The sequence below is a fragment of the Cavia porcellus genome, unplaced genomic scaffold, assembly GCF_034190915.1.
Source record: "Cavia porcellus strain 051 isolate PalLab524CR breed Dunkin Hartley unplaced genomic scaffold, mCavPor4.1 scaffold_23, whole genome shotgun sequence".
Classification (NCBI taxonomy): domain Eukaryota; kingdom Metazoa; phylum Chordata; class Mammalia; order Rodentia; family Caviidae; genus Cavia; species Cavia porcellus.
The window spans coordinates 35,446,719-35,472,421 of record NW_026947506.1 but is presented as its reverse complement, the minus strand read 5'-3'; the positions used below and the strand labels follow the sequence as shown (position 1 = coordinate 35,472,421).

The 25,703-nt window shown below is 44.9% G+C and overlaps 1 protein-coding gene across 1 annotated transcript in view; it reads right to left on the bottom strand.

Moving 5' to 3' along the window:
* Positions 1-3,731: 3,731 nt before the first annotated feature.
* LOC100719875 (ubiquitin carboxyl-terminal hydrolase 42-like) overlaps positions 3,732-25,703 on the bottom strand; it is a 45,163-nt gene continuing 23,191 nt past the window's right edge. The window contains 14 exon segments of the mRNA XM_063233610.1: positions 3,732-5,651; positions 7,098-8,054; positions 9,158-9,892; positions 9,894-10,364; positions 11,555-11,637; positions 12,048-12,177; positions 12,179-12,324; positions 13,683-13,839; positions 15,139-15,239; positions 15,429-15,456; positions 15,458-15,567; positions 16,673-16,784; positions 18,021-18,042; positions 18,045-18,102. Of these exon segments, the coding sequence (XP_063089680.1) occupies positions 7,889-8,054; positions 9,158-9,892; positions 9,894-10,364; positions 11,555-11,637; positions 12,048-12,177; positions 12,179-12,324; positions 13,683-13,839; positions 15,139-15,239; positions 15,429-15,456; positions 15,458-15,567; positions 16,673-16,784; positions 18,021-18,042; positions 18,045-18,102 (2,319 nt within the window). The 3' untranslated portion in view covers positions 3,732-5,651; positions 7,098-7,888.

Sequence of the window (25,703 nt, the reverse complement as noted above, 5' to 3'; positions counted from 1 at the left end):
GTTATTAATGACCTGAAGCTAGAAATAAGCAGAATAGTTAGAGAAATGCTAAGCACCACCCAAGAAAAAACAGATGGTGGAATGGAAGATCAGAAAAAGAGGGGAGAATTGTTTGATGGAGAAAATAGAGAAAGCATAGAATACGTGAAGCAGGTTCAAAGAGACTACCAGGAAACTAAAAAGTCTATCGAAAACTGGCATAACAGCTTGAAAGAAACTAAGGACAGACTATCTGAACTGGAGGGCAGATTTGTAATATGGGAGAATGAAATGAAAAACTTCTTAAAAGTAACAAAGAAACAAACAGCAATAATACAAAGACTAGAAGATGATAAGAGGATCCATAACTTAAGAATATAAAAGAAGAAGTAGGGACACAAACAAATGAACTACAAAAGCTACTCATAGAAATAATCCAGGAGAATTTTCCTAATTTAGCAAAAGGTAAAGATACTCAGTTGTATGAAGCATACAGGACCCCAGCCACCTACAACCCAAACAGAGCAACACCCAGGCATATAATAATTAAAATTCCAGAAATTCAATACAAGAACAGAATATTAAAATCTGTCAGAGACAAGAAACAGACCACTTACAAGGGAACACCCATCAGAAATACAGCAGACTTCTCGGCACAAACAATCAAATCACGAAGAGCGTGGGGGGAAATAATTCAAGCTTTGAAAGATAATAATCTCCAGCCAAGATTGATATATCCTGCCCAACTATCCCTGGAAATTGATGGAAAAACAAGGTGCTTCCAGGATAAAGAGGAACTAGGGGAATATGCAACCACCAATTCAACTCTACAGAGAATACTACAGGATATTCTAAAAAAGAAAAATACAAAGAATCCAGAAATAGTGGCAGAGAGGCCATAATGCATGGAGCAGAAAACAAAATGAAGAAGACAAACTGACAACTAATGACAGAAAAAGAGCTCAACAGAAATGAGGCAGAGAAGATTGGATGATAGGAACAGCTATTTTGGAGAAAATGATGTCTTAATAGGTAATACTGATTTAGTATCATCTTGTTTTGAAGTCTCATCAAGCTTTTGCTCTTCTGTCTCCATTGGTCTAAACAGGTTGTATCTTATTGGATTTTATTATGTATGATAGTATAGGCAAAAACTTTTAAAGACAAGGAGATTATACAGAAACCATTGTTCGTTTTCTGCTGGTTGATTCTAAATACCCTGTAATGCTGTCATTCTCTTAAATGATTTTACATTGTTTTGATATATTTGATGCTACAGTATACAAAGTTATACTCAAAGATTTCAAGGAAAGAGACAATATGGTAACTACTTTTATGTTGGGATTATCTTGTGGTGAAACACTATTCTGCTTAAATGGTTATGTTTTGATCTGCACTGTTTTGTTGTTATGCCCTCTTTTATCTCAATCTCCACTTCATTATTCACTTTTTTATTTTTATCCTTTTAATTAAGGGAAAAATAAATAAAAAATAGCAGGATATATTATAGTAACCCACTTTGACTTTCAATTATCTTGATTTAAAGCCCTGTATTACTCTCACCATCTTGTTTTTGACTGATGTCCCTCTATTCTGTTTGCTTGATAGTACCAGGTTCAAAAGTTTAAGCAACAGCTGTGAAGATAGTGAGATTCATTATAACGCCCATTCTCGTTGACTATTATCTATTTTTGAAGACCTATAATGTCTCCAATGTTTTTGTTTTGTCGGTTTTGTTCTTTACTGTTTTGTTCAATTTTATTATAACTGATGATATAGGCAATTCTATTAGAGATAGTGGGAGGCATTATGGTAACCATTGTTGATCACCTTGTATTATGCTTTTACATTATCTATTATGTCCACCCTTTTGATTTGATTGACTCTGTTCTGTTATGTCACATTTGGTTCTACTCCCTTCCAAAAAAAGGAATAACTGTGGGAGCAACAAAACCCAAAATGGGTAATTGTCATTGTTCAAAAGAAAGTGCTCTAAACGATATAACTGCATGTATATATAAGTGTATAAGATAGATAATGATATCACTGAGTTTTGTTGGATCATTGAACAGAACTGTTTGCAGTCTCACTGTTGGAATGTCCACTTTACAAGCTTTAATTTTGTGACTTGAACAATTATTTCTAAGATGACAATATGTAATCCATTAACTAGTGATTTCCTACTGTTTATTTTTTTCTGTAAATCTGTATAACTTGTACCCTTTTTCTGCTTTTTTTTCTCCTTAAATAAAATTTTTAAAAAATTAAAAAAAAAAAAAGAAACTTGGCTCCCAGCTGCTTTGACCTGGACCAACCACAATGCCCTCACACTGTGGGTCACCCTTGGGCCAGCTCTGCAAGGGACGACAGTAGTGCTGGCTCAGCAGGGCACACAGGAATGAGCAGTTTCCTCTCTTCCTATTGTCTAACCCAGGTACGGCCCTGGGGATGTGGACCTTTGTTTTAGGGTGTATACGTGAGCATGGAGTCACCTGGTGGTGAATCTGTCATCACTATGGTCACCTGAGAGCACCTCTGCTCGATGGCTGTTCACCCAGGATCATGCAGAAAGCCTTGGTGCTCAAAATCTTAAGTGACTTGTCTAATCAAGAAAGAGTATTACATGAAATCACCTAATTTCAGGTTTTCTTTCAATAGTATTAACTCTGAGGGCCATCATGCTGTGCACCTAACCTCCACCAGGCTGCCGAGAAGTGGGGACCCCACCACCACACTCCACTTATGGGGCAGCGAGCCTCAGTCATGCTCATCACCTCCCCGCCCGAGGGTCTACACTCCATCCTGAGTCATCAGTCCCAACTCTGGCCAAAGTAAAATTTCTTCCAGACACACAAGGCGATAGGCAGTTCTGAGGAGAAAAACAGGGAGGGAGATGGCAGCTCCACAGCACCCCTAGCTGTCTCACTGGGCCCCGGTATCATTTGAGGTTTACTTGGAATCACCCTAAATCCATACCCAAAGTCCCCACATCTCCGGGTCCTGTAACACTTTTGAATAGTTTAATGTGGCACCAAATGTACTCAGAGTAAGACCATTTATAGATGAAGCAGCATTTAATGCTTCACACAAAGCAGTGCCTGTTTTCAGTCTTTTTTTTTTTTTTTTTTTTACCGGTACCAGGGATCAAACTCACGACCACAGGCTTGCAAGGCAGGCGCTTATGCCGCTGAGCTAAATCCCAAGCCCCTAGCAGTGCCTGTTTTCAAGATTTCAAATGTACACATCTACACAGATGTGCTTTGCTGAGCAGTTAGGTCTATTATAGACCAGAATCCGCCAAGTTGTGATTTCTCATTTTCTTTCCCTCAGAAAACATTTCTATTAGCTAAACATAGATAATCTACAAATAATGCACATATACTGACCGGTATTTTGTTATTCAATGTATATACTCCCTACAACTTGTATGAATTTTCTATTGATATCAAAATATCTACTGATATTTCATTGCAAAATGAACAGTACAACTGAAGGTGTATGTTGCTAAAACTTGCAATACTGTCCTCACTAAATCTCATGTTGTCAAAACAAGGTGGTCTAAGACTTGCTTCTTTAAAATAGAGACGTGTTGGGTCCAGCAGACCACTGCTGGTTCTCCCTGACCCACCTCTGAGGTCTAAGGCACCTCCTGAGACGCCAGCCAGAGCTGTGGAGGTTTGAGAAAAGTGAACCCAAAGTCAGAGAAGACATGGCTGGAAGCAAATGGGGAAAACAAGTAACAAATGGCACAAAGTGTTTAATTTCCTGTCATTTACATGCTGTATATTTACAGGGGGCAAGTGCTTTTTAAATAGTTCATAACACTAAGATCAAACTTTACACATCTCTGAACAACACAAACTGTCTAAACCATACAGATTATTCAGATAGAAACAGTTTCATTCTGTATTAAATACAGTTTTCCCTACTCCATGTCCTGATGCAGGACCAGTAAAGTTTGAGTGTGATAGCATATCCATATTAAAAATAAAATCACAGCATGATATTGTCTATTACTAGAAACTTTAAGGGACTCAAGCTGACAACTCAGACTCTAATATCACACAAGTGACGAGACAGTATAAAAGTTTTACATAATAAAAACACTGTGAGCTTTACAAGTCTTTGGACTAAACATTCATTATGTGAATACTCATCATAAGTAGGAAAAGTCCCACAAAGTTAATAAACAGAACTTGTCTATAAAACACATTTTCAAATCTGGAACACAACTAAAATAGGAAGCCAATTACTGTCTACAATCAGACATCACAGAAAACAGACTGCCCTGTTGAGAGCTTACAAACTTTTAAATATGTGCACTGTCAGTTTGCATTTTTAAATAATTTCATGTATTCCCAGTTGGCCTTGCACCAGATTCTAACTTGGAAGAACATTACATGAAATACAAGTAACCAAACAGAATCTGGAATCAAGCAGCATCTAACACATTCTATTCCAGGTCATTATTTTCAATGTGATTTATATACACTATATCTTACAATAGTCAGCAATTCTAGAAAGTATTTATTCTTTTGGAATAAGAGTGATTAAGACAAGGTTAAAACTAAAAAAATAACACCAACAAAAACCAAACTAAACAAACAAACAAAAAAAGCAAGGTAAAACCTGCATGGTACTTAGCAAGGAAGTACCATGCAGACTTGCACAAATTTTTCTTTAACATTTAGGCTGAGGTGGCATGACCTCTTTGGAGCATGTTGAATCTGAAAGAGGAGGCACAAGCATTAGTTGAAGGCAGAGACCCCAGGAAGCCAGGCCCCCCTTTCTGTCTCACCCTGTCCGCAGGTACCCTTGGTCTTTGGGAAGCTCTTTTCCCTTGAAGCCATCACTGCCTTCCTGAATGGCAGTAGAGAAACCCAGGGATGCCAGGCAGCTGCAGAGGAACCGCTGGTGGCCCTGCCAGGGAAGCGCCATCTGCTGGGCCCTGCTGTACCCGCCCAGCCTGAACCCCAACTGTGGCTAAGCCTTCCCAATCCTCAGGAAGAGCTTAGTTCCTCAGAGTTAGTGCTTTCCCTTGAGGACACACAGATAAAGCATGTTAATTACTGCATACTGGTCTTCTATAGATAATTTGCCTTGAAGTTCATTTGAAATCACCCTCGCGATTGGGTATGAGACACAAAACAGTTTGCTTTCGTGGCTTAAATGGTTCACCACTCCCTTTACCTCCACAAGTGCACAGCATGAAACACAAGTCCCCACCTTCCAGGACCACAGAATACAAGTGATTCAGACACAGCCTGGACACCATGAAGGCTCTGCTCTAAGACACTCGGACCTCATCCCAACAGAGCGGCCGTGTCAGGTGAGGGCTGTGACCCAGCCCCAGCGTGACCTCTAGGCCTAGGCCCTGAGCTCCTGGGATGGGCTCTGCTGCCTGGGTAGGGGACACACATGAGCTTCTCATCCCAGATGCTTATCCAATGACTGCTGATTCAGATGGGGGGCGCTGCTGGCTTCTTCCAGTGAGGGAGGCAAGAGGAACCAGCCCTGCACTTCCCTTGCTGAGGCTGCCCCAGTCTCCGCGCTCTCCAGTGCTGGCTTGGAGTTCAGTGCCCCCCACTCCTGCTGCTCTTTCCACAGCTCAACACCAGGGAATTAGGTTTTCCTCAGGATTTCAATGCCTTCTCTGTCCCTGCTTAGTGCTCCTACAAAGAAGCAAAGGGACAGACAGGAAAAGTGCTTACCTTAACTTGTGAATTTTTTGTTTTGTTTAGAAGGCAATACTTAAGAACACTTTTAATGACTTTGTATGATTTGTGATGTCTGTGCTCTGAGTATGCATTACGTGGTTACAATGAGACAGTTTTCTTATAACTTAACACTGGCTGCCTGAGATCAGCCCCACATCAGGCTGAGCAAGTGCAGGCTGGCACTGCCCCTCCTGCAAGGTCCTCCTAAGAGGAAAGCACATTCCCATGATGATGAGGGCCTCTGGTCCCAAGGAAGATGCCCCAGAGGCTGGGGCTAGGGGACAGGCCACACCCGCCTCATCACACTGCTGAGTTCTCACAGGAGGTCAGAAGGGACTTCAGGCCAGGGCCAAAGAGATTTACCGGATTTGAATGGAGTCAGAGGTCAGGGGTTTGCAGGAGAAAGGTGAGTGGTCAAAGGTCAGGACACAGGAGCACAAGTGCACAGAAGATGGCAGAGTGCTGGCCTCAGCCAGGCCCCCTCTCAGGAGGCCCGGAGTCCAAGGGCCCTTGGTCTGTGCTCCTGGCAGAAGTGCTGGCTGCAAACCAGTCATCAGTGGTCCTGCACTGGGGGCAGAATGGGCCACCACTCACACACGAAGTGACTGTAGCACCTACAGTGGCTGAGTGGACTCAGCCCTGAATGCCATGCCAACACTATGGAGGCTGCTGTCCCCAGATGGGTGGGCTCTAGCTTGACCTGCCCTGCCAGGATGAGGGATTCTGACAATGCTGGGACCCTGCCCAACACACAGACCAGATCTGTGTCACTACCCAATCCTCAGGTAGCACACAGAGGTCAGAAACACCCATCCCCTCTGCAAATCGCTGAAATGTTAATGTGAAACCACTCTGCGCATGTAAATAATTTCTAAGGGTGAAGAGCAAATGCCTCCCTCCAGTCCTGGCAGCAGCACTGAGTCTGCTGTGCTCCCTGTGGTGGCCTCTGCCTTCCTCGAGCCTGCTTCTCTTCACAACTGTCAGAGCTGCACACAGATCCCGGTCTGCAGAAGGCAGGAGCCTGGCCCTGCCTGGGCCTCCCCAAGAGAACACATTTCAACCACTGAGGACCCAAAAGGCCTCGGGGCAACCGAGGTGATGTGTCACAATCCCTGCAATGATATGCATGGCCTTTACTCAAGAAAGTGACTCTCAGTGTCTAGGGCAGGGCCTGGCTAAGTTTCTTCCCTGTGAAGGGCCAGGTGACACACACTGAGTGTGGTGGGCTGTGAGGTCTCAGCGGTGACTACTTACCTCTCTCAGAAGCACCAACCTCACACAGACCACTGCATGCTTCAGCCAAAGTCTACAGACACTGACATTTGGATTTCACACATCGTTCAGGGGAAGCAAAGTGCTGCTGCTCTTTGGAAGTTTTGAAAACACGAAAGCCATTCTTACCTCACAGGTGATGAGCGATAGGCACAGGGCCGGCTTTGGCCTTCGAGACGCAGCTTGTCAACCTGTGCCCCGGCCCCAACTCCCATCACTTTCACTCTTAACAAGCTTCTCAGGGCTCCTCCTCAGGGAACCAGTCACAAAGGGGGAGGGGCTGCCCCACTGCAATCAGAGCACAAAGAGCAGTCTACACACAAGAATCCGAGATGCCCGGGAGCCCAGAGTGGGATAGCAGGCCAGGAGCCTCAAAGGCACCCCTGGCAGAGGAGACCACTACGATTTCTAATGGCCCAGATCATCAAATTATGAGCTAGGATACACTCTGGATGCTTTAAGGAATCAGGAGAGTAAAGCAAACGCTGCAAAAGCATCGCTTTCAAAAATGCATGAAAAACACAAAAAAGTTCTATCTTGGGAGCACATACACAGACACCCAGAGTGCCTAAATTCCAGGGTCATAAATTCCACTTCCACGTAACCATCCTTTGGTGCTAGGGATCAGTGTCAGGCACCCAAACTACACAGAGACAATGAGTGGCTCAGAGCCTGGGAGTCAAGGTGGACAAGGCAGGAGCCCTGTATCACTCACGCACCCTTTCAGGCCACCTCAGTTACTGTCTCTGTGTGTCAGTCACCACTTCAAAACCTTGTCAGAGTTTTTCTCTTCTGAGGAGTTCCAAGAATCTCCTCTTACCCTGGTTACATGCCAATACATGGCTCTTCTTTGGGAAAGATCCAGTATCCTCCACAGTCAGGCCATCAGTGAGCAGGTAGTTGCTCTTGGGTCTCTCAAACTAGCTGATGTTCCTGTAGCTGGAGGCCTTCAGCAGGTGCAGTCCTGGTTCTTTTTCAGAGTATTCTGCTTTCCCCAGGTGCCTCTTCTTTTTCTTTTTCTTCTTTTTGTGTCTGTAGAGGTCAGCTTTGGAGTATGCATCTAGAATATCTGAATCCAGCCGATGCCTGCAGAAGCAGCAGTCAGAAATTAGCAACCCAAACACCAGCACCACCTCAGACAGCACCTGGCACTGTCATGACCACATACTGAGGACACTCAATGTTCGGGCTCAGGTAAAAGCTTATCTAGTTAAAAATGTGTTCTCTACTTTCCCCCGTAGTGATTTTTAAAGCCAGGGTCAGAAATTCAGCAACTGAGCTCCACTCCTGGCACCTACCCTTCCGTGGTGCTGGGGCTGTCAGCCGGGACATGACCTGCAGGACTTAAGTGACATCTCCTGGAATCAGTGGCCAAAAGAAGGAAGGAAGGACATTCTGCAATGTGCCTCAGCCATAGAGGAGGGAGAGGCTTGTGAGCTGATTCCTTTTCCTAACCATTGCCTATTTACATATGGCTGTTGGCAACCTTTTGCTAGGATTAATTTTAAAAGAAGTCAACTAGAATACATGGGATTTCATTCAGGCTCACTCATCTTGCTTTGAACCAGTCACTTTAAGGCAGTTGCTGGGGTTGGGCGTGTGGCTCACTGGTCAGAGCACTTGCCTCGTGAGCACAAGGCTGTGGATTTCATCCCCAGCACCACATACAACACACACCACACACCACACACACACACACACACACACCACACACCACACACACACACACACACACACCACACACCACACATCAACTACCTTTTTTGCATTTTAAAAGTACAAAGATATTTACATTTCAGATTGAGAATTAGAGATAAAGGCCAAGAAAATAATGATGCCCTCAGACCTCCACTCTAGGCAGGCAGCAAAATATCAGCAGAACTATGGCCCCCCATTTTCTGCTGACTGCGTAGTCACTAAGTTTGAAAAAAAAATAGCAGATATAAAAATGTAACTACACCTGACCACCAATCTTGAAGTGAGAATCCCCAAGTTCCCTCTACAGAGCTCACATTTACTCCTAGGAGAGGTATAAAGCATTACCTGAGAATGGCAAAGTGAGACATTTTATGACACATGAAGTAAGACAGAGCTTGAAAGCTGCACCATTTTAGAAATGTGCGGAAACTGAAGTCTCAAAACCCACAGAGGTGAAGAATTCAGACTCCGCTGGGAGAGCCCGCCCTCACCTGTGGTCACGCTCCTGGTGTTGGTCTTTAGATTTCTTCTTCTTCTTTGACCTTTTGTGCTTCTTCGCCTTAGGCTCCTCCAGGTCTTTGGGCAGGCTCCTGTGGGCTTTCTTTTCCTCATGACTGTCATTACTTTTTGTATTCTCATACCTGCATTTGCGTGACTTCATGCTTTTGTGTTCATAAAACTGATCAGACAGGCCACAGCCACTGTCGTCAGCTCCAAAGGCAGCTTCTTCCTGGGAGTAGCGCTTGGGGTGCAGAGGGAAAGGGGGTGCAGCACCTGTGCAAGGGCTGTGGAAGTGGGTCCGCTCCCTCACCGGGGCAGGAGGCTCCCAGCCCTTCCTGGCCCAGGAGGAGTCCTTATGTGGTCCCTTCACATTGGGCTTCCTGCCTGCATATGGGGTGTACCTGTCGGGGTAATACCTGCACCGGTCCCACCGCATCTTCTTGGGGTCACACTTCTCTGGGAGCCAGGAGTGCTCGCTGGCTGAGCGGTGATATCGGCTCCAGTCCTGCTCAGCCCCTCTCCTGGTTCGGGAGTGGTGGCAGCTGTACCTTCCCAGATTGTAGCGCTTGCCAGGACTGACTGACTCCCCACAGCACAGAGGGTGCCGGCTCCTGCTGCGGGGCTGCACAGCAGCGTGGCATTCCTGTTCGCTGTGCTTTCGGGTGTAGGAGCGCCGCTTTTTGTGCCAATGACACCCAGTCGACCGCTCCTTCCTTCTTCCTCTTCTGCATGTGTTCCCCACCAGAGGAGTGGTCTCTACGGTTATAGCAATGTCCTTGGTCAACTTTCTTAAGACTGCCGACTTTCCCTTTCACTGGAAGGCAATTCGGAACCTTCTGGCAGGCTTTATCTTTGTCACACCTCTCCCCATGACTGTGTCCAGGATCCCCTTCAGGATGGGCACCTGAGGTCCTATGTGGCTGAGCAGAGGGCAGTGCATCAGCAGATTCATCTGTGCCCCAGGACAGGGCCTCTGTGTCACTACACAGGTCTCCACTAAGGGAAACCGAGAGTTCAGGCTCCCATCCACCTTCTGGATGTGTGGAGGAAGCTGGGCTCAGCTGCTCCACTGTCTCTGCTGGACCAGAGTCCTGCAGGCTCTCAGGTAGCAACACTTTGTCCTCCTGGGTGGTTGCGCTGCTGTCCTGTGTTCCCTTCTCAGTGCCACAGGGTTCAGGAAGTACATCTGCCCCCGTGCTGTTTATGACACACAAAAACTCATCAGGTTTGGCTGAGCTGTTTTCTGAGGTAACCTCTTGGGTAGATGGGACGCTGTTGTGAGCGAGTAGCAAAGCCTTAAATTTCCTGCATAGACTCATCATCTTGTTCAGTTTCTTGGGGGAACCAGCAGTGGGGCTGCCAGCCTCAGGCTCCATGGCGAGGTCCCCTGATGGATTCTGCCCTGTTCCAGGTGGACTGCACCCCAGCCAAAAGAAAGAGACAAGCCAGTAGTTGGCATGACTGCTATACAGGTTTTGTCATGGCTTACATTTTCTAAATATTTTATCACTCTAAATATAGCCGGCCACAAGCCACTAACAAGCTATCATCTCTAAACACCAAAAATTTTTAATAAAAATTCTGTAGCTCTAGACTTTTCCTATTTCCAGATGCATGTTTAATCCTTAAAAATTTAAGTCTAAACAAAAAGCCGAATCACGGACTGCCGACTTTTCTGGCTCCCTTCTTCCTCTTGGAGCCTCAGAAGCACAGCAGCTATTTCCAGACAGAGCCAACAGCTCCTTGAATCGTGGAAAACAGGGACTCACTGAGGCTCTGGGGAAACCTTCTGCAGGAACTGCAGGCTGCCGTTGGCACCTGGAAAGCTTCTGACACACTCTCAAGGTTAGCTGCCAGCTGCCAGGAAACAATCAATCACCCGCCTGGATCTCGGCTCTTCAGTGAGGAGATAACTTGTCCCCAGTCCCCACGGGGAAGTTCGTTGTCCTGAGAGTAGAAGCGGGGTTCTTGGGGCCACACGCAAAGGAAGGCGTGCTTGGCTGCAGTACCTACAGGGCCTCATTTACACAAATGTGTAATTACTCTCTTGCACACTGAATTTGGGGACCAGGGTGGGTTAGGAAAGAAACCAGGGAAGACCACTGTGAAATGACAGCGCAGCCCCGCTGCTCTATCTTAAGGTCAAGTGGGAGTGAGCGTTCTCTGCCTCTTCACTCTTAACAGTTCTGCACCCTGACTCAGGGTCTCAGGGGCCATCTGGGCTGCGCAGTGCCAGGAGGAGGCTCCTCCCCTGCACGTCCTCACACCCATGGGTGAAAATGCCAGTCGTGTTATTGCCACAGTTTTCACGGACACTACACTCCCCAGGAATCCAACAACCGTGTAAACTGAGGAGTGGTCACACCGTGATACGGCTGGAACGTCACCAAAAGTCAGTCACCACCGCAGCCCGACAGCGCAGATGGCAAATCTGGAGGCAGCGTTTATGCTGAATGGTCACACGGTGAACCTGCGGGCGGGCGGCTGCCACCTGATGCAGAGTCCTGCAGCAGTGGTTTCATCTGCAGTTTGCACACGAAGCAACCACGCCTGCATTTCAAACTCCTTTCCTCTTATTCCTGAGTTACGTTACAGGTAGGTGAATATATTGATTTTTGCTAAAATTGAATATGGGGACAAATTATATTTTCTGTGAATTTAACTTCAAATTTCTAGAGAGGCCCTTACAAAATATGTGCTTCATGACAGTGCTGGGACCCCTCTTTCTCTAAACTCAGTTTGCCCTTCACATACTCATTCATCATTAAAAAGATGAAATGGGAAAGCACGTGGGTCGGATTCAGAGGTGTGCAAGGGCACTGCTGGCCAGGGCAGGCGACACAGAGGAAAACGACAAGCAGTCACAGACAGCTTTCTCACTCTCCTCAAAGGCAAATTAACATATCCTATAGGTAATTTTTCAGATAGACAGATAGATTTGGCTTGGAGAACAGGCAGTTTATTATGATTCCAATGGTGATTTTTTTGTTCCTCAGGGTGTTCTGGAATCTCGGGGGCTGTTAACTGACCAGTTTTGGACAGAAGTAGTAATATTATCAGGACCACACCTCTTGACTCTGGGACTTCCACTGGGACTTGGTGTGGAACTCCTTGCTGGGTCTTTCCGTGGCCTGGTCCCACTGGAGCGGGGTGAATTCTGCAAGGAAGAAAGCCACAGCCTGGTCAGCACTGCAGAATCAGGGTCTGCTCCGGCCCACAGCCTTCCTCTTTGCTCTTGTGACTGACAAGTTACACAAATCTTGAACACAGCCCCTCTCTTTCATCTGCTCTGCCCATGTGCACCTTTCTCAGGCCCTAATTTTCTGGTTAATCCACACACGGGACACACAGTGTCTGTCAGAACACAGCCCTCCTGACATGAGTTTAGTATTCTGTCCTCGGCTGGCTTTCCTGGGAGGCTACCACCATACAGACAAAAGTAAAGCCAGCTTTGTGGCCTTCAAGCAAGGGAGACAGCACACGGGCAGGAGGAAAGGCCGCTTCAGGACTGCATGTGAGGTCACGGCTGCTGCCGCCGCCCAGTGATGCCTCAGCATTGTACTCGTGCAGCTCTGTTGCTCCAAGTTCCATGACTACCACTGAAGCCCTGTGACAACACAGGCGACAGCTGGTTCACAGACAAATGGTGTTTGGCTTTGGCAGTGTTTTCTTAAATATCTGAATTTGCTGCTGTCTTCAAACAAACAAACAAAAACAAAAACAACTCTTAAAAAAAGTCAGTTACACCTGCCTCTTTCTTTAGGTGCATACTTTCTGGTTTTCCAGTCCCCCGTGTCACTCTGAAGCAGAGCCCCATTCAGAAGCTGGCTAGCAGACCAGCTTATAAAAGCATTTAACTGAAACAGAGCCTAATGTCTACCAAAACAAGCATTCGACGAGATAATCTGATAAACCAAACTCAAACTCCCTGCATTTTCAAATTTCTTTTTTGAAACAGGACTTCATTATGTAGGCTAGGCTGGCTGTAAACTCACTACACGAAAAACTCAAGACACTGTAAAACCTGAGAGCAGCAATGACCCCGTGTAGTTCAAGCTGCAGATGGCCTGGGCATGGGATCCTGGCAATTATGGAAGGCAGGCCCTGCCCTGAAGACTTCTTCAGACCTCTTGGGCACACAGGCACAGGGGCATGATCCCTTGGGGACAGCAGATGGAGAAACAGCACAGTCCTAAGACAGCTATGTGGACATAAAGTGTCCTGTAATAGGGTCACTTTCCTGATGTCTAACATGGGTTAAAACCTATCTACCCCTGAGTAGGGGCCTAGTCCACAGTGGGTGTCACCTTTAATACACTCACACCAGCTGTTCCTGATTACTTCTATGCTGAGATTCTCATGCATTTAAAATTTTGACACAAAGGACCTGAATGAACTTTTTGACAAGAAATCCAGGTTTAGACAGGACATGACAATCACTGGAATGTTAGCCTGAGGGTTTGAGGACAGACCCTTAGAGTGAGGTAAAATCAGAGGCCACCTCTGAGGTGTTACCTTCACCGGGTGAGGGGGAAGCTGTGGTCCAGGAAGCCCTGCTGCAGCCTGCTTGTTAGCGATGCCCCGAGGACTGGTGACCCGGTGGACAGAGGACTGACCACGGCGGTGGGTGGGATGCTTAGCAAATTCACTCCCACTTTTCACATCATTGGTCCTAGGGACAAAGAATGAGAGGGCTTAGGGTGATGGAGGGCATCTTAGTAGAGACAGATTTACAGACTCAGTCCCTCTGGAAGTCACTGATTCTAAGTCACACTGCACAGAGCCTTAGGCTGCACTAGCTGCTTTAGGGGTATAGGTCAGTGGGGGGTGCTCAGCTCAGGTCACAAGGGCAGCTGAGTAAAGGAAATGGTATTTTTAAACTCTATTTTGATGATGCTGCTATCAGGATATTTTTTTCTGCTTACATTTGTAAATTAAAAATATATACCATTGTAGAAAACTTATAATGTCCAAAAAAAATAGAAAAAAAATGTTGCCCCAATAGTTTCCCTTTGATCAGATCATCTCCCCGTTTCTACTCAACACCAGTGTTTAATATTTCAAACTGCTTTTCCTCCACATACAGTCACCACTTTCCCAAGGCATTAAAAAAGGTTTATAACAATCACTCCTAGGAGGTGATGGGCAACATAGCAAGACACTGTCTCAAAAAAGAAAAAAAAATCTTAAAAACTGCATAAAATTTCAATGCATCATTCTGCTGTTGTTGAACATTTCAGGGTATTCTGAACTTGAAGTTACTGTATTTAAAAGGGACACCTTGGAGGCTGCAGTGTGGCTCAGTGGTAGCGTCTGCCTAGCTTGCTTGTGGCTCTGGGTTTTATTCCCAGCATGAATAAAAGGGGGGCGGGGAACACCGTGGAATACACATCAGATTTTTTTTCTAACAGTGAAATTTGTGAGTCAGTTTGCAGCTGCAGCAGGATCAACCCAACTGCTGGCCCCAGCCCTGGCCAATGCCCAACCAGCACTGTGCTCAGCACTGGGGAGGTGCTGGGTGGGACCATGCAGGGTGCTCAGAGCTCCCTTCCCCAGCTCTCTGCCCATGGCCTCCACATCCCCAGGTCCACTCCATTTTCTGCCAGCAGCATAAGCCACATCACTCCCTCAGTGGTCACCTTTCCCTGTCTTCCTCTCTGACACTGAATGACAAAGAGCTGGACGCTAACGCCAGCTCACAGTCCATGCTCAGAAGCGGCCTCCTGACTCTCCACGTATGTGGCAGTGTAAACCTTAAATTCCGGTTTTCAAAAAGTAACTCAAGGGCTCAGTGGCATAAGTGCCTGCCTGCCAAGTACAAGTTTCTGAGTTCAATTCTCAGTGCCACCAAAAAAACAAAAGCAAAAAACCAAAAAAAAAAAAAAAAAAAAAATCAAAACTGAATTGAATGTGGGTGAGATGAAAAGAAATAACATTGCAGAACATTTGGTAGCTTTTTTCATGACAGTACCTTATATAAAATAGTACATAAGCTTGCTGGTTTAGCACAGATCGAGTATCCCTGGGAGATACCTTGGAGTCATTCATCTGGTACCACAGGCCATTGCTAGCCTGCAAAAGACAGCCAGTAAGAGACAAAAATCAGATTTTGTTAGTTAATAAGGACAGAATAAAAAGAATAAGCAAAAGAGGCATTCACACTTTAATTGTCAAACTCCCACCATCCCTCCCAAAGAACGCTGGTGCTTGCGGTCTTACAGAGTCTATGTAAAAGCAATGAGCAAAATCCACACAGCTTACTTTTACGTGACATAAGTAATAGCCCACGGCAGTTGTATCCCGCGTGGACCAGCACTGCATACAAAGTGTATACAATGGGTTCTCCATTTGGCTGTGACGTGAATGGCCTAATGTCGAGATATTCGGGGTATTTCACATCCTACACAGAAATGGACAGAGGAGAAATGGATGTCACTTCTAAAGGCACAGAAGGCCCCACATGTTCAGGGGAGGGGTATTTAGGGTGTCCCAGGAGACCCACACAACACAGCACAGGGATGTTCCAGCAGAAACCCAGTGCACTGAATCACATTTCAGAGGACACAGCCTGGAGGACCCCTGGTCTAAGGGTAGCTAAGGTGTCTGTCTTTATTTTCCTTAAACAAGTAAAGATCCACATTAAGTGAATTCTTCAAATCCATGAGATGCAAAAGTCACAAAATGACAACTCTGGACAGTCACCACCAATTATTTTAATTTTAAGTAATTGCTTTTGTATTTTGAGATAGAGTCTTACTATGTAGTTCAGGCCTGCCTTGAAATCACTATGTAGCCTAGGCTGACCTTGAACTTACAGCAGTCTTCCTGCCTCAGCCTCCCTAGTGCTGGGATTACAGGCATATGTCTCCATGCCAGGCCACCTCAAATAATTTAAGAATGTATTAGTTATTTCTCTTCTGTGTCACCACATTTTTAATTTGTTTCTGAAATGAGACTTCACAATGTAGGCCAGGTTGGCTTTAAACTCGCTATATGGTCCAGCGTGGCCCCAAACTCCTAATCCTCCTGCCTTAGTTTCCTGAGTGCACCATGCCCAGCTTTGCTGGTGAATTTTTGACCACTTTCAATCTTTAGTAAGTGGGAAGAAAAGAGGAAAATTCAGTGTAAGTGAAAAATCAGAAAACAGTAAACAAGAAAATAAAAGAGAGGAAAGATTTAGTGAAGAAATCCTCTTTGGGTTTCAAACTGTACAAGCTCTCTGTATCCACTCATTACCTTGGATACCAAAGAACTGACTATGAAGCCCAAACACAGAGACGCGTTCCCAATTTTATCACTAGACAGGGTACAGTAAAAACACATGTACTCACAGGCACACAGACCAAACTCTTAACTCATTCTTTGACTTCTTTTCTGCTATCCAATGCAAGAAAAGCTCAGAAAGCTCAAAATTGTTCAGATAGGTAGTTTAGTAATCCTTAACAGCTACTAGCACTTAAGTGGTCACTCCACATAAAAGGTCATTAATAACAGCATCTACATACCTTAGCAATTTTCCCACCAGTGGAATTTGAAAAATGTTTTAGAGAAAGTACAAGAACGTTAGATGACTGATGTATGGTAAAATTCTTTGAAGCCAGAACCATGATTTTGCACCTTGAAGTAAACAGAAACAAAACATTAAAAAGATTAATATGTGAATTTTTTTATGTTTTAGTGTTGCCCTTGCTATTTCTCTGAAACACCCTAATTTGATTCCAAAAAAAGGATAATAAATGAGAGACATCACCCTCTCCAAACAAACAGTAAAAATGTTTTAAAATACTGTGGTTAGCCAGGCATGGTGGCACACACCTATAATCTCAGCACTTGGGAGGCTGAGGCAGGAGGATTGCCATGAGTTTTAGGTCAGCCTGGACTACATAGTCACTACATGGTGAGTTCAAGGGCAGTCTCAACTACAGAGAGATCCTGTCTCAAAAACAAAAAAATAAACAAAACAAAATACAAAACTTGGGGAAATTGCCTAGCAGGATGACAGGAAAAAAAGCAGAAATCTGAAACAGTGGGATGCACAGGGCACTGATGATGTGAAAACCACATTAACTCATTTGAGGGCGTGGCTCAGAGGTGGGATGCTTGTCAAGTACGAGTAAAGCCCTGAGTTCAACCCCCAGCACTGCAGAAAAAAAGAATTGGTTAACTCAATTCAAAAAAATTGAAAATGAATTGATGTTTTCTGCTGGTATAATTCTGTGAAAGCAAAGCTCTGCCCAGATACAAAAGGAAAAAAAAAAAGATAAAAGTGTCAGGAAAAATCTCTAGTCTTGGTGAGAGAAGCAACATCTTCCCCCAAATACTGAATACTTGATGATAAAAATTCTTTAATATAGGTATCTGTATCACCTGACTATAAAGTGGAAATCTACTTAACACATATGAAACAGGAATTCATAAAACAGACTCCCTTGACTGCTGGGGAAATGTATCACTGAGTAATGTAGATTAAAGGCTTCCAGCCAACACTACCGCACCCCACGGTACCCACTGTGAGAAAGATCCTCAGCTCTTCTGGGGGAGGAGGGAACCCCACCGTACCTCCCTCCAGTCTTGTCTGACAGGAATCAAGGAAGATGCTGCTGAGCAGACGTTGTCGCAGCTCTGAGGCATCCAGGGTGGCAGCACTATTCCCTGGGCACAGAGCTGCCCATCCTGAGACAGTGCGGGCACCAGTTCCGGCCTCCAGGGCACAGATGGCCAGGATCTCCCAGAGGGCACCACAAGCTAAGGCCACCTAGCGGCCATTCAAACACGCCCGTTCTTTAAAACCAGGGCTCCCTGCCACCCCAACTGGAGCAGCCAAGTCAGGGACTGCAAGTCGCCCCGTCATACTTGCTACACTGGTAGCAGTTTCTCCATGCAGCTGTTCCGGCTTCACAAACTGCGCCAGCGCCTCATTGATAGTCCGAGCACCCTGGGAGGAAAAAGTCATCAAAAGCACGTCACCACGCGCTGTCGTGGTTTATGAGAGAGACGAGAGAGCAAGCAAGCAGAAGACTCGGAGAAACAAAGGACAATTTTATGAAAAAAATGATTTTATGGGTGTGTGTGGCCGAGCTCCCAGCTACTTGGGAGACTGAGGCAGGAGGACTGCAAGTTTGGGTCCAGCCTCAGCAACTTAGGTCCAATTTTCAAAAAAAAAATTTTTTTAATGGGCTGAGAATAGAGCTAAGTGGCAGTGGTCGCTGGGTTCAATCTCTAATGCCAATCCCCCCAAAATTGTCCCCCACCCCAATTAAAAACAAGCAGATTAAAGTGGACAAAAGTATGTGAGGAGGTAGCTCGTGCAGCTTTACTTAGAATACTGTAAAAGTGGAAATCAGCAAGGAGCTATGGCCACCTACTGGCCACCACCAGATTTCCAAATTTTGGAAACAAAATTTGGATACACATATATCACTGTGGTACGACCTTTTTAATTCTTCTGGGAAGACACTCAGAAGAAGAGTAGCTGGATCAAATGGGACCTCTAGTCTTAGTTTTATGAGGAATCTCCTCACAGATTTCCACAGTGGTTACAGAAGTCTACACTCCCACCAACAGTGGAGAAGGGTTCCTTTTCCCCACAGCCCCTCTGGCATTTGTTATTGGCTGATTTCTTGATGATGCCATTTTATCTGGGGAGAGATGGGGCGCTGTTTTAATTTGCATCTCTTGAATGACCAATGATGTTGAACATTTTTCATATATTTATTTGCTATGGAATATTTCTTCATCTGAGAAATGTGTATTCATCTCAGATGTCCTTTTTGGATTGGGTCTTTGAATTTGTGGGGTCTAATTTTTTTCAATTCTTTATATTTTTTAGGTATATGTCTTTCGTCTGAGGGACAGCTGACTATAGATTTACCCACTCTGTGGATTGTATTTTCACTCTGTTGGTGATTCCTTTTGCTGTGCAAAGACTTTTAATAAGATTAGATCCCATTTGTTTATTCCCATTTTAGATCCCATTTGTACTGTTTCCCAAACAGTCTGGGTTTTGTTTTTGAGATGTCTGCCAACATGTATGTCTTCGAGATTTCTACCTATTTTCTCTTCCAGTAGACTTAGTGTTTCTGTTTTAATATTTAGATCTTTGATCCATTTTGACATTAGTGCATGGTGGTAGACAAAGGTCTAGTTTCTTTTTTTCTTTTTTTGAAATACTGGGGATCTAGCCCAGGGCTTTCATACTGAGCTAACTTCCAAGCCCTTTCCTTATTTTTATTTCAAACAGGGTTTCACTAAGTTGTTCAGCTGGGTTCAAACTTGTGATCCACCTGCTTGAGTCTCCCAGAGTCCTGGGACTATAGACGTGCCTCATTGTGCCCTGTTCATAATCTTATTTTTATAATTAGTATCTAATCTATTCTGGTGCAGTGTATATCCAAGACTAAGAGCATTAATCCTGAAGGGTAGGCTTTATATATATCTGCAATATTTGTCTTTTTCATTATAAGCATGCATTATACTTGTAATCAGAAAAATAAAAGCTCAGAAATATAGTTCAGAAAATGCAAGATGTAAAACAATTTCTAAGGAATAAGAACCATCTAAGGGCTGCTAATATAGGTATCAAAATCTGGTTTTATAGCCAAGTATGGTGCCATGTGCCTGTAATCCCAGCACTTATAAGACTGAGTAGGAGGATTTCCACAAATTTGAGGCCAATCTAGGCTAATAGTGAGTTCGAGATTAGCCTGGACCACATAGTGAGACTGCCTCAAAAAGCTGGAAAAAAAGAAAAAAGAAAAAGTAAAACCCTAGTTTTCTTTTTTGGTCTTTTCAAGGCAGAATTTCACTATGTGGTTCAGGCTGCCCCTGAACTCACTTTGTGGGCCAGGCTGGCCTCAAACTCACTGTGCTCCTTCTGCCTCAGCCTCCAGAGTGCTGGGATTCCAGGCATACACCACCAAACCCAGCTAAAGCCTTGGTTTTATGAAGATTTACTTAAGTGAAAAGTTAAAGGATAGGCACCACAGCTGCCCGCCGAAGGAGGGAGCTGGGCTGAGCCGCTGGAACCTGCCCTGGCCTTGCCTGTGACCTTTTTTTGACCTGGAGAGCACCAGCACTACTGCCACTGCCTGGAGGAGGGAGCAGCCCTGCTGAGGAGGTTTGAGGCCTACCTAGGCCATAGGGGGACCCTCTATCAGCCTGGGGAGCTTTGCCATCCAAGGAGCTGGATGACTACACAACATCCAATCCCTGGGAGAGTATGAGATCCTTGCTTTAGGGGGTTGGGGGTCTGCTGGGCTTGCAGCCACACTATATTGGGTTTAGCAGGATTTGGGATTGCCTCGACCACACCAGGTGGCCTCTTTCCCTCAAGGGAGCTTTGTTACCAGAGGGGGAAACTGTGCAGCTTGAGGAGACTTTAGGTCTACCAGAGAGGAGCCTGGCAACCCTCTTTTAATCCAGGGGCTCCACTGCCCAAGGAGGGAGCTACACTACCAGAGGAGTCCCAGGACCCCAGGACGTAAGAGACAATTTCCCACATGCCCAGGGGAAACTCTGGAACAACACTTGAAACACAGAAATATAGGAAAATTACAAAACAAAAGACCAAAATGCAATCTCAAACATCTAGCCCATCCCAAGAAAGCCTAGGAGCCTTCTACATAGAAGAAAATACATGCCACATACCTGAAATACCTGAAACAATAGTTACCAAAATAAAGAAGCAACTCCAGGAAGCTTTAAAAGAATTCAAACTAGAAATAATCTCTCGGGTAAAAGAAGAAATGATAAAAGAAATGAAGGAGATGCTGAACAATATCTAAAGAAGACAGTTTAAAAATTGGAGGAATTAAAAGACAAAAAAAAAAAAAGAAATATACCATTTGGGCTGGGGGTTTAGCTCAGCGGCATAAGCGCCTGCCTTGCAAGCAGGCAGTCGTGAGTTTGATCCCAATACTGATAAAAAGGAAAAAGACAAAAAAAATTGGAGGAACTAAACAAAAATATAGAATCCCTGGATGAACAATATAAGAAAAAAAACAGAATATATAAAACAGATGCAAAGAGATATACAGGAAATCAAAAATTCCATTGAAAGTTGTAAAAACTGCCTCAATGAATGTGAAGATAGAATTTCAGACCTTGAAGACAAGATTGCAGCCAGTGAACAGGAAAGGAAAGATCTTTTAAAAATAACAAGAAATCATGAAATAACAATTCAATACCTGCAAGATGATGCAAAGAAAAACATCATAAGGTTGATAGGGATAAATGAAAAAGAAGGAGACAACATAAAGGTGGTCAAAAGGATATTTAGAGAAGTAATAGCTGAAAATTTCCCAAACATGAAATTGGAAACTGATATCAGGATCAATGAAGCATATAGAACTCCAAATAGCCATAACCAAAATAAAACTACACCCAGACATATAATAATCACCATCCCAGAAATCAAATAAAGAATAGAATATTAAAAGCTGTCAGAGAGAAAAGACAGATCACCTACAAAGGAAAACCTATCAGAATCACAGCAGACTGTAGAGAGCGGTGTGACAACCCCATTGCTGCCTCCCCGCCCCTCTCTCCTATGGGCACATAATGCATCTGCCTACATTAACCATAATCCTCTCCTGCTTACGTCACATACCCGGACGTGACGATGACCCATCCGAAACCACCCTATAGCCTCTTCCTGTCCCACCAGTCTGCCCTTGGCCCATAAAAGCTGCAGCCACTTCCTGAATAAATGAGACTTGATTGGACCCATCATCTTGTCTCCATCTCTGTCTCCCACCCTGTTTTATCTCATCCCCGTCCCCCCTCCAGGTACACCCCACGAATTGATCCAAGGGCCGGATCAAGTGGCGCCCAGTGTGGGGCTCCTGGCATGGGGGAGTTAACGAGGGAGCCATTCGAGAATGCCGGCTGAAAATGAAAGTAAACTGAATCACGGCTGAGGCCTGTGCAGACGACCACCCAAAGTGCCACCCGAGTCATGGTGAGTAAAAGGCAACCCCATCCCCTTTCCCGGACATGGGTCAAGCATTGAGCGAACATGAATTGTTTGTGGGAGGCCTTAGCAAGGCATTAAAGAGGGGTAAGGGTTACAACAAAAGAATTGTTGCAGTATTTTCAGTTTATCCATAAAGTTTGCCCTTGGTTCCCCCTAGAGGGCTCTATAGATACCAAGAGGTGGAAAAGAGTAGGAGATGCTCTAAAAGATTTTTATAGGGTTTTTGGTCCTGTAAAGGTTCCAGTGACCACCTTTGCATACTGGAATTTAATCTCTGAGCTGCTTACTCAGCGGCATGCAGATCCTCAGATTAAAGAGACTGTCGTACAAGGTGAGGCTGCCCTGCGCGACTCCGCTAATTCTACCCCAAATCTGTCCTCAGAAAAATCTGCAGCCTCTGATCTCTCAGACGCAGAGGCTGATGGCCTGTTAGAGGTCCTCCAAGATGGCGATCTGCCACCACTTCTTCCTGTCGACATGATTGACAGGTTCTGAGATGGCGGCCCCCCCCATGCCTCCACTTATATGAATCCATTGGAGATTCATATAAGTGTTTATACCCCGACCTCTCTGATTTTCAAGAGGTCGACTGGGAACACCTGGCACAACAAGCCTCTACATACCACCCTGACCCTGTTGTGGCACCGGCTGCCATTAAGCCCCTGACTATGATGATGCATTTAGTGTCTGCCCTCAACCTTCTAGCATGCTAGCGGAATTAGAACAAAGAAAAAGGGATCTTTTAAAACAGATACAGCTAGAAAAAGAATGCTAAAATCTTTCAACTCAATTACTACACAGGTTTATAGAGCCAAATAGAGTGCAGTATAAGCTAGCAGTTCTCGTGGCCAGGCCCTCCCCTACAGGGGGATCAACTCAAAATTGGGAATGCAAAACTAAACCCCAAATTATATCCAAACTAAATAACCGACCGGGGCCTTGCCCACAGGAGTGTAACTTATATCAGATAGAGATGCATAGCTCCTGTTATGATGCTGTACAAGGATGTACTGGCTTAGATAATACCGCTTATTTTACAGCCATACTTACAAAAATAAAAGTGGCAACAGCCAGAGGCAATTGGGGCCTCAACCCCTCTGTATCGGGAAGCCCCATATACACCCAAGCCTCCTGCAAAGGCGAAATCAACAAGCTGGTCTGTTGGTTAAGAGGGCTCCAATCCATGTCTCAGATGGGGGAGGTCCTCAAGACATAATGAGAGAACTTTATGTTGAGAAAAAACTAAAAGAAATAGAAGACAGTCTATTCCCAAAGATCAATTACCATCCGTTAGCTCTCCCCAAATCACAGGGTGTGAATTTAGACCCACAAACTTATGATATCCTTTCAGCCACTCATCATGTACTTAACCTCACTAACACTGCTATAGCGCAAGACTGTTGGTTGTGCATGGCCTTAGGCACTCCTATGCCCTTAGCCATCCATTCCAACTCAACAATTGACTACTCTCGTGATCCACATAATTTTACCTGTAGACCTTCTCAATAATTTCTAGTCCAGCCATTAATGACACTCAACGTATTCATGACCTGCCTACAGGGCTCTCTCCAAAATGATTCTACCCTTATAGATATGGGCCATCTCCTGTCCACTGCCTGTGTTCAATTTGTCAATCATACAGGCCCCCTGTGCCCCCTGACAGGACACATTTTTGTCTGCAATAATAATAGGGCCTATACCTATATTCCAGCCAACTGGACAGGTACATGCATAACTGCTTCCCATCTGCCCGACATAGATATTGTCTCAGGTGACCAACCTGTCCTGGTGCCAACACTTGATTACATTGCTGGCTGCCAAAAACAAACGGTAACACTGATCCCGCTTTTGGTGGGAATGGGCGTCACTGGCGCTGTAACCATGAGTACTGCTGGCCTCACCGTTGCCTTAGATAAATATACTGACCTATCCAACCAGTTGTCTGAAGACGGTCAAGCCTTATCCTTTACAATAAAAGCTCTCCAAAACCAATTAGACTCACTGGCAGAAATCATCTTACAAAACAGACGAGGGCTAGACCTGTTCACAGCAGAGCAGGGGGGAATCTGCCTTGCCTTATAGGAAAAATGTTGCTTCTATGTCAATCAGTCCGGTGTTGTGCGAGGCAAGCTCCAAGAAATAGAAGAACAACTTCAACAGCGACGACAACAAACGGCTGCTAACTCCTCCTTCTCGATGTGGGGGGGGGCGGGGAATTTTCCCTTACCTAGCACCTCTTTTGGGTCCCCTAGCTGCCCTGTTGCTTCTTCTCTCTGTGGGTCCTTGTATTTTTCAGAGGATTATGATGCTCATTAATAACCGGATAGACACGTTTATGGCAAACCCATTCAGGTACACTATCACCAGCTGGAGATGGCAGATCAACAAACTTACCAGGAAAGAAATTCCCATGAGTGGCCCATATGACGATGTGGCCTAACCGCCCTGGCAATGGTTAGGCAGCCAGAGACGGGCAACTAGGACATACATATTACACTACCTGCCACCTATGACAGGCACAGTACCAACTGCTGTCCTGCAAGCCCATGACGGGTAGGGCCCTGTTGGGTTCATGTAATGAGGTCCTTGACCTAAGACAGGTGCTGTCCTCACAGGGCCGGCCATACTCCTGATTAAATAATATAGAAAGGGAGATGTAGTAGGGAGCAGCATGACAGCCCCATTGCTGCCTCCCCGCCTCTCTCCTATGGGCACATAATGCATCTGCCTACATAAACCATAATCCTCTGCTGCTTATGTCACATACCCGGACATGATAATGACCCATCAGAAACCACCCCATAGCCTCTTCCTGTCCCACCAGGCCACCCTTGGCCCATAAAAGCTGCAACCACTTCCTGAATAAACGAGACTTGATTGGACTCCTCATCTTGTCTCCATCTCTCTGTGTCTCCCACCCTGTTTTATCTCATCCCCGTTCCCCCTCCAGGTACACCCCATGGATTGATCTGCGGGCCAGATCAGCAGACTTCTCAGCACAAACAATAAAGGCAAGAAGAGCATGGAGTGAAGTATTTCAGATCCTAAGGGAGAATGATTTCCAACCTAGATTGATGTACCTTGCAAAACTGTCCTTCAAAATCGATGGGGAAATAAGATACTTCCATGACAAAGAACAGCTGAAGAACTTCATGATCACCAAGCCAATCCTGCAAAGAATATTGAAAGACAGTTTAGATACACTTAGGAAAAAACCACTAAACAAAGCAGACAATTAAACAGAACAGAAAGATAAAGATGCAACAGCAGAAATATAACATGTCAACAATAAGCCAATATATAACAGTTATAAACATTAATATAAATGGTCTCAATGCACCAATTAAAAGAAAGAGACTGGCAGAATGGATCAAGAAACAAAATCCAACCATATGCTGTATACAAGAAACCCATCTAACCCAAAAGGATACTCACAGACTGAAAGTCAAAGGATGGAAAACAATACTTCATGCAACAGGAACCCAAAAAAAGTGGGAGTAGCTATTCTGTTTGCAGACAATGTGAACTTCAAACCAATAATGATCAGAAAAGATGAAGAAAGT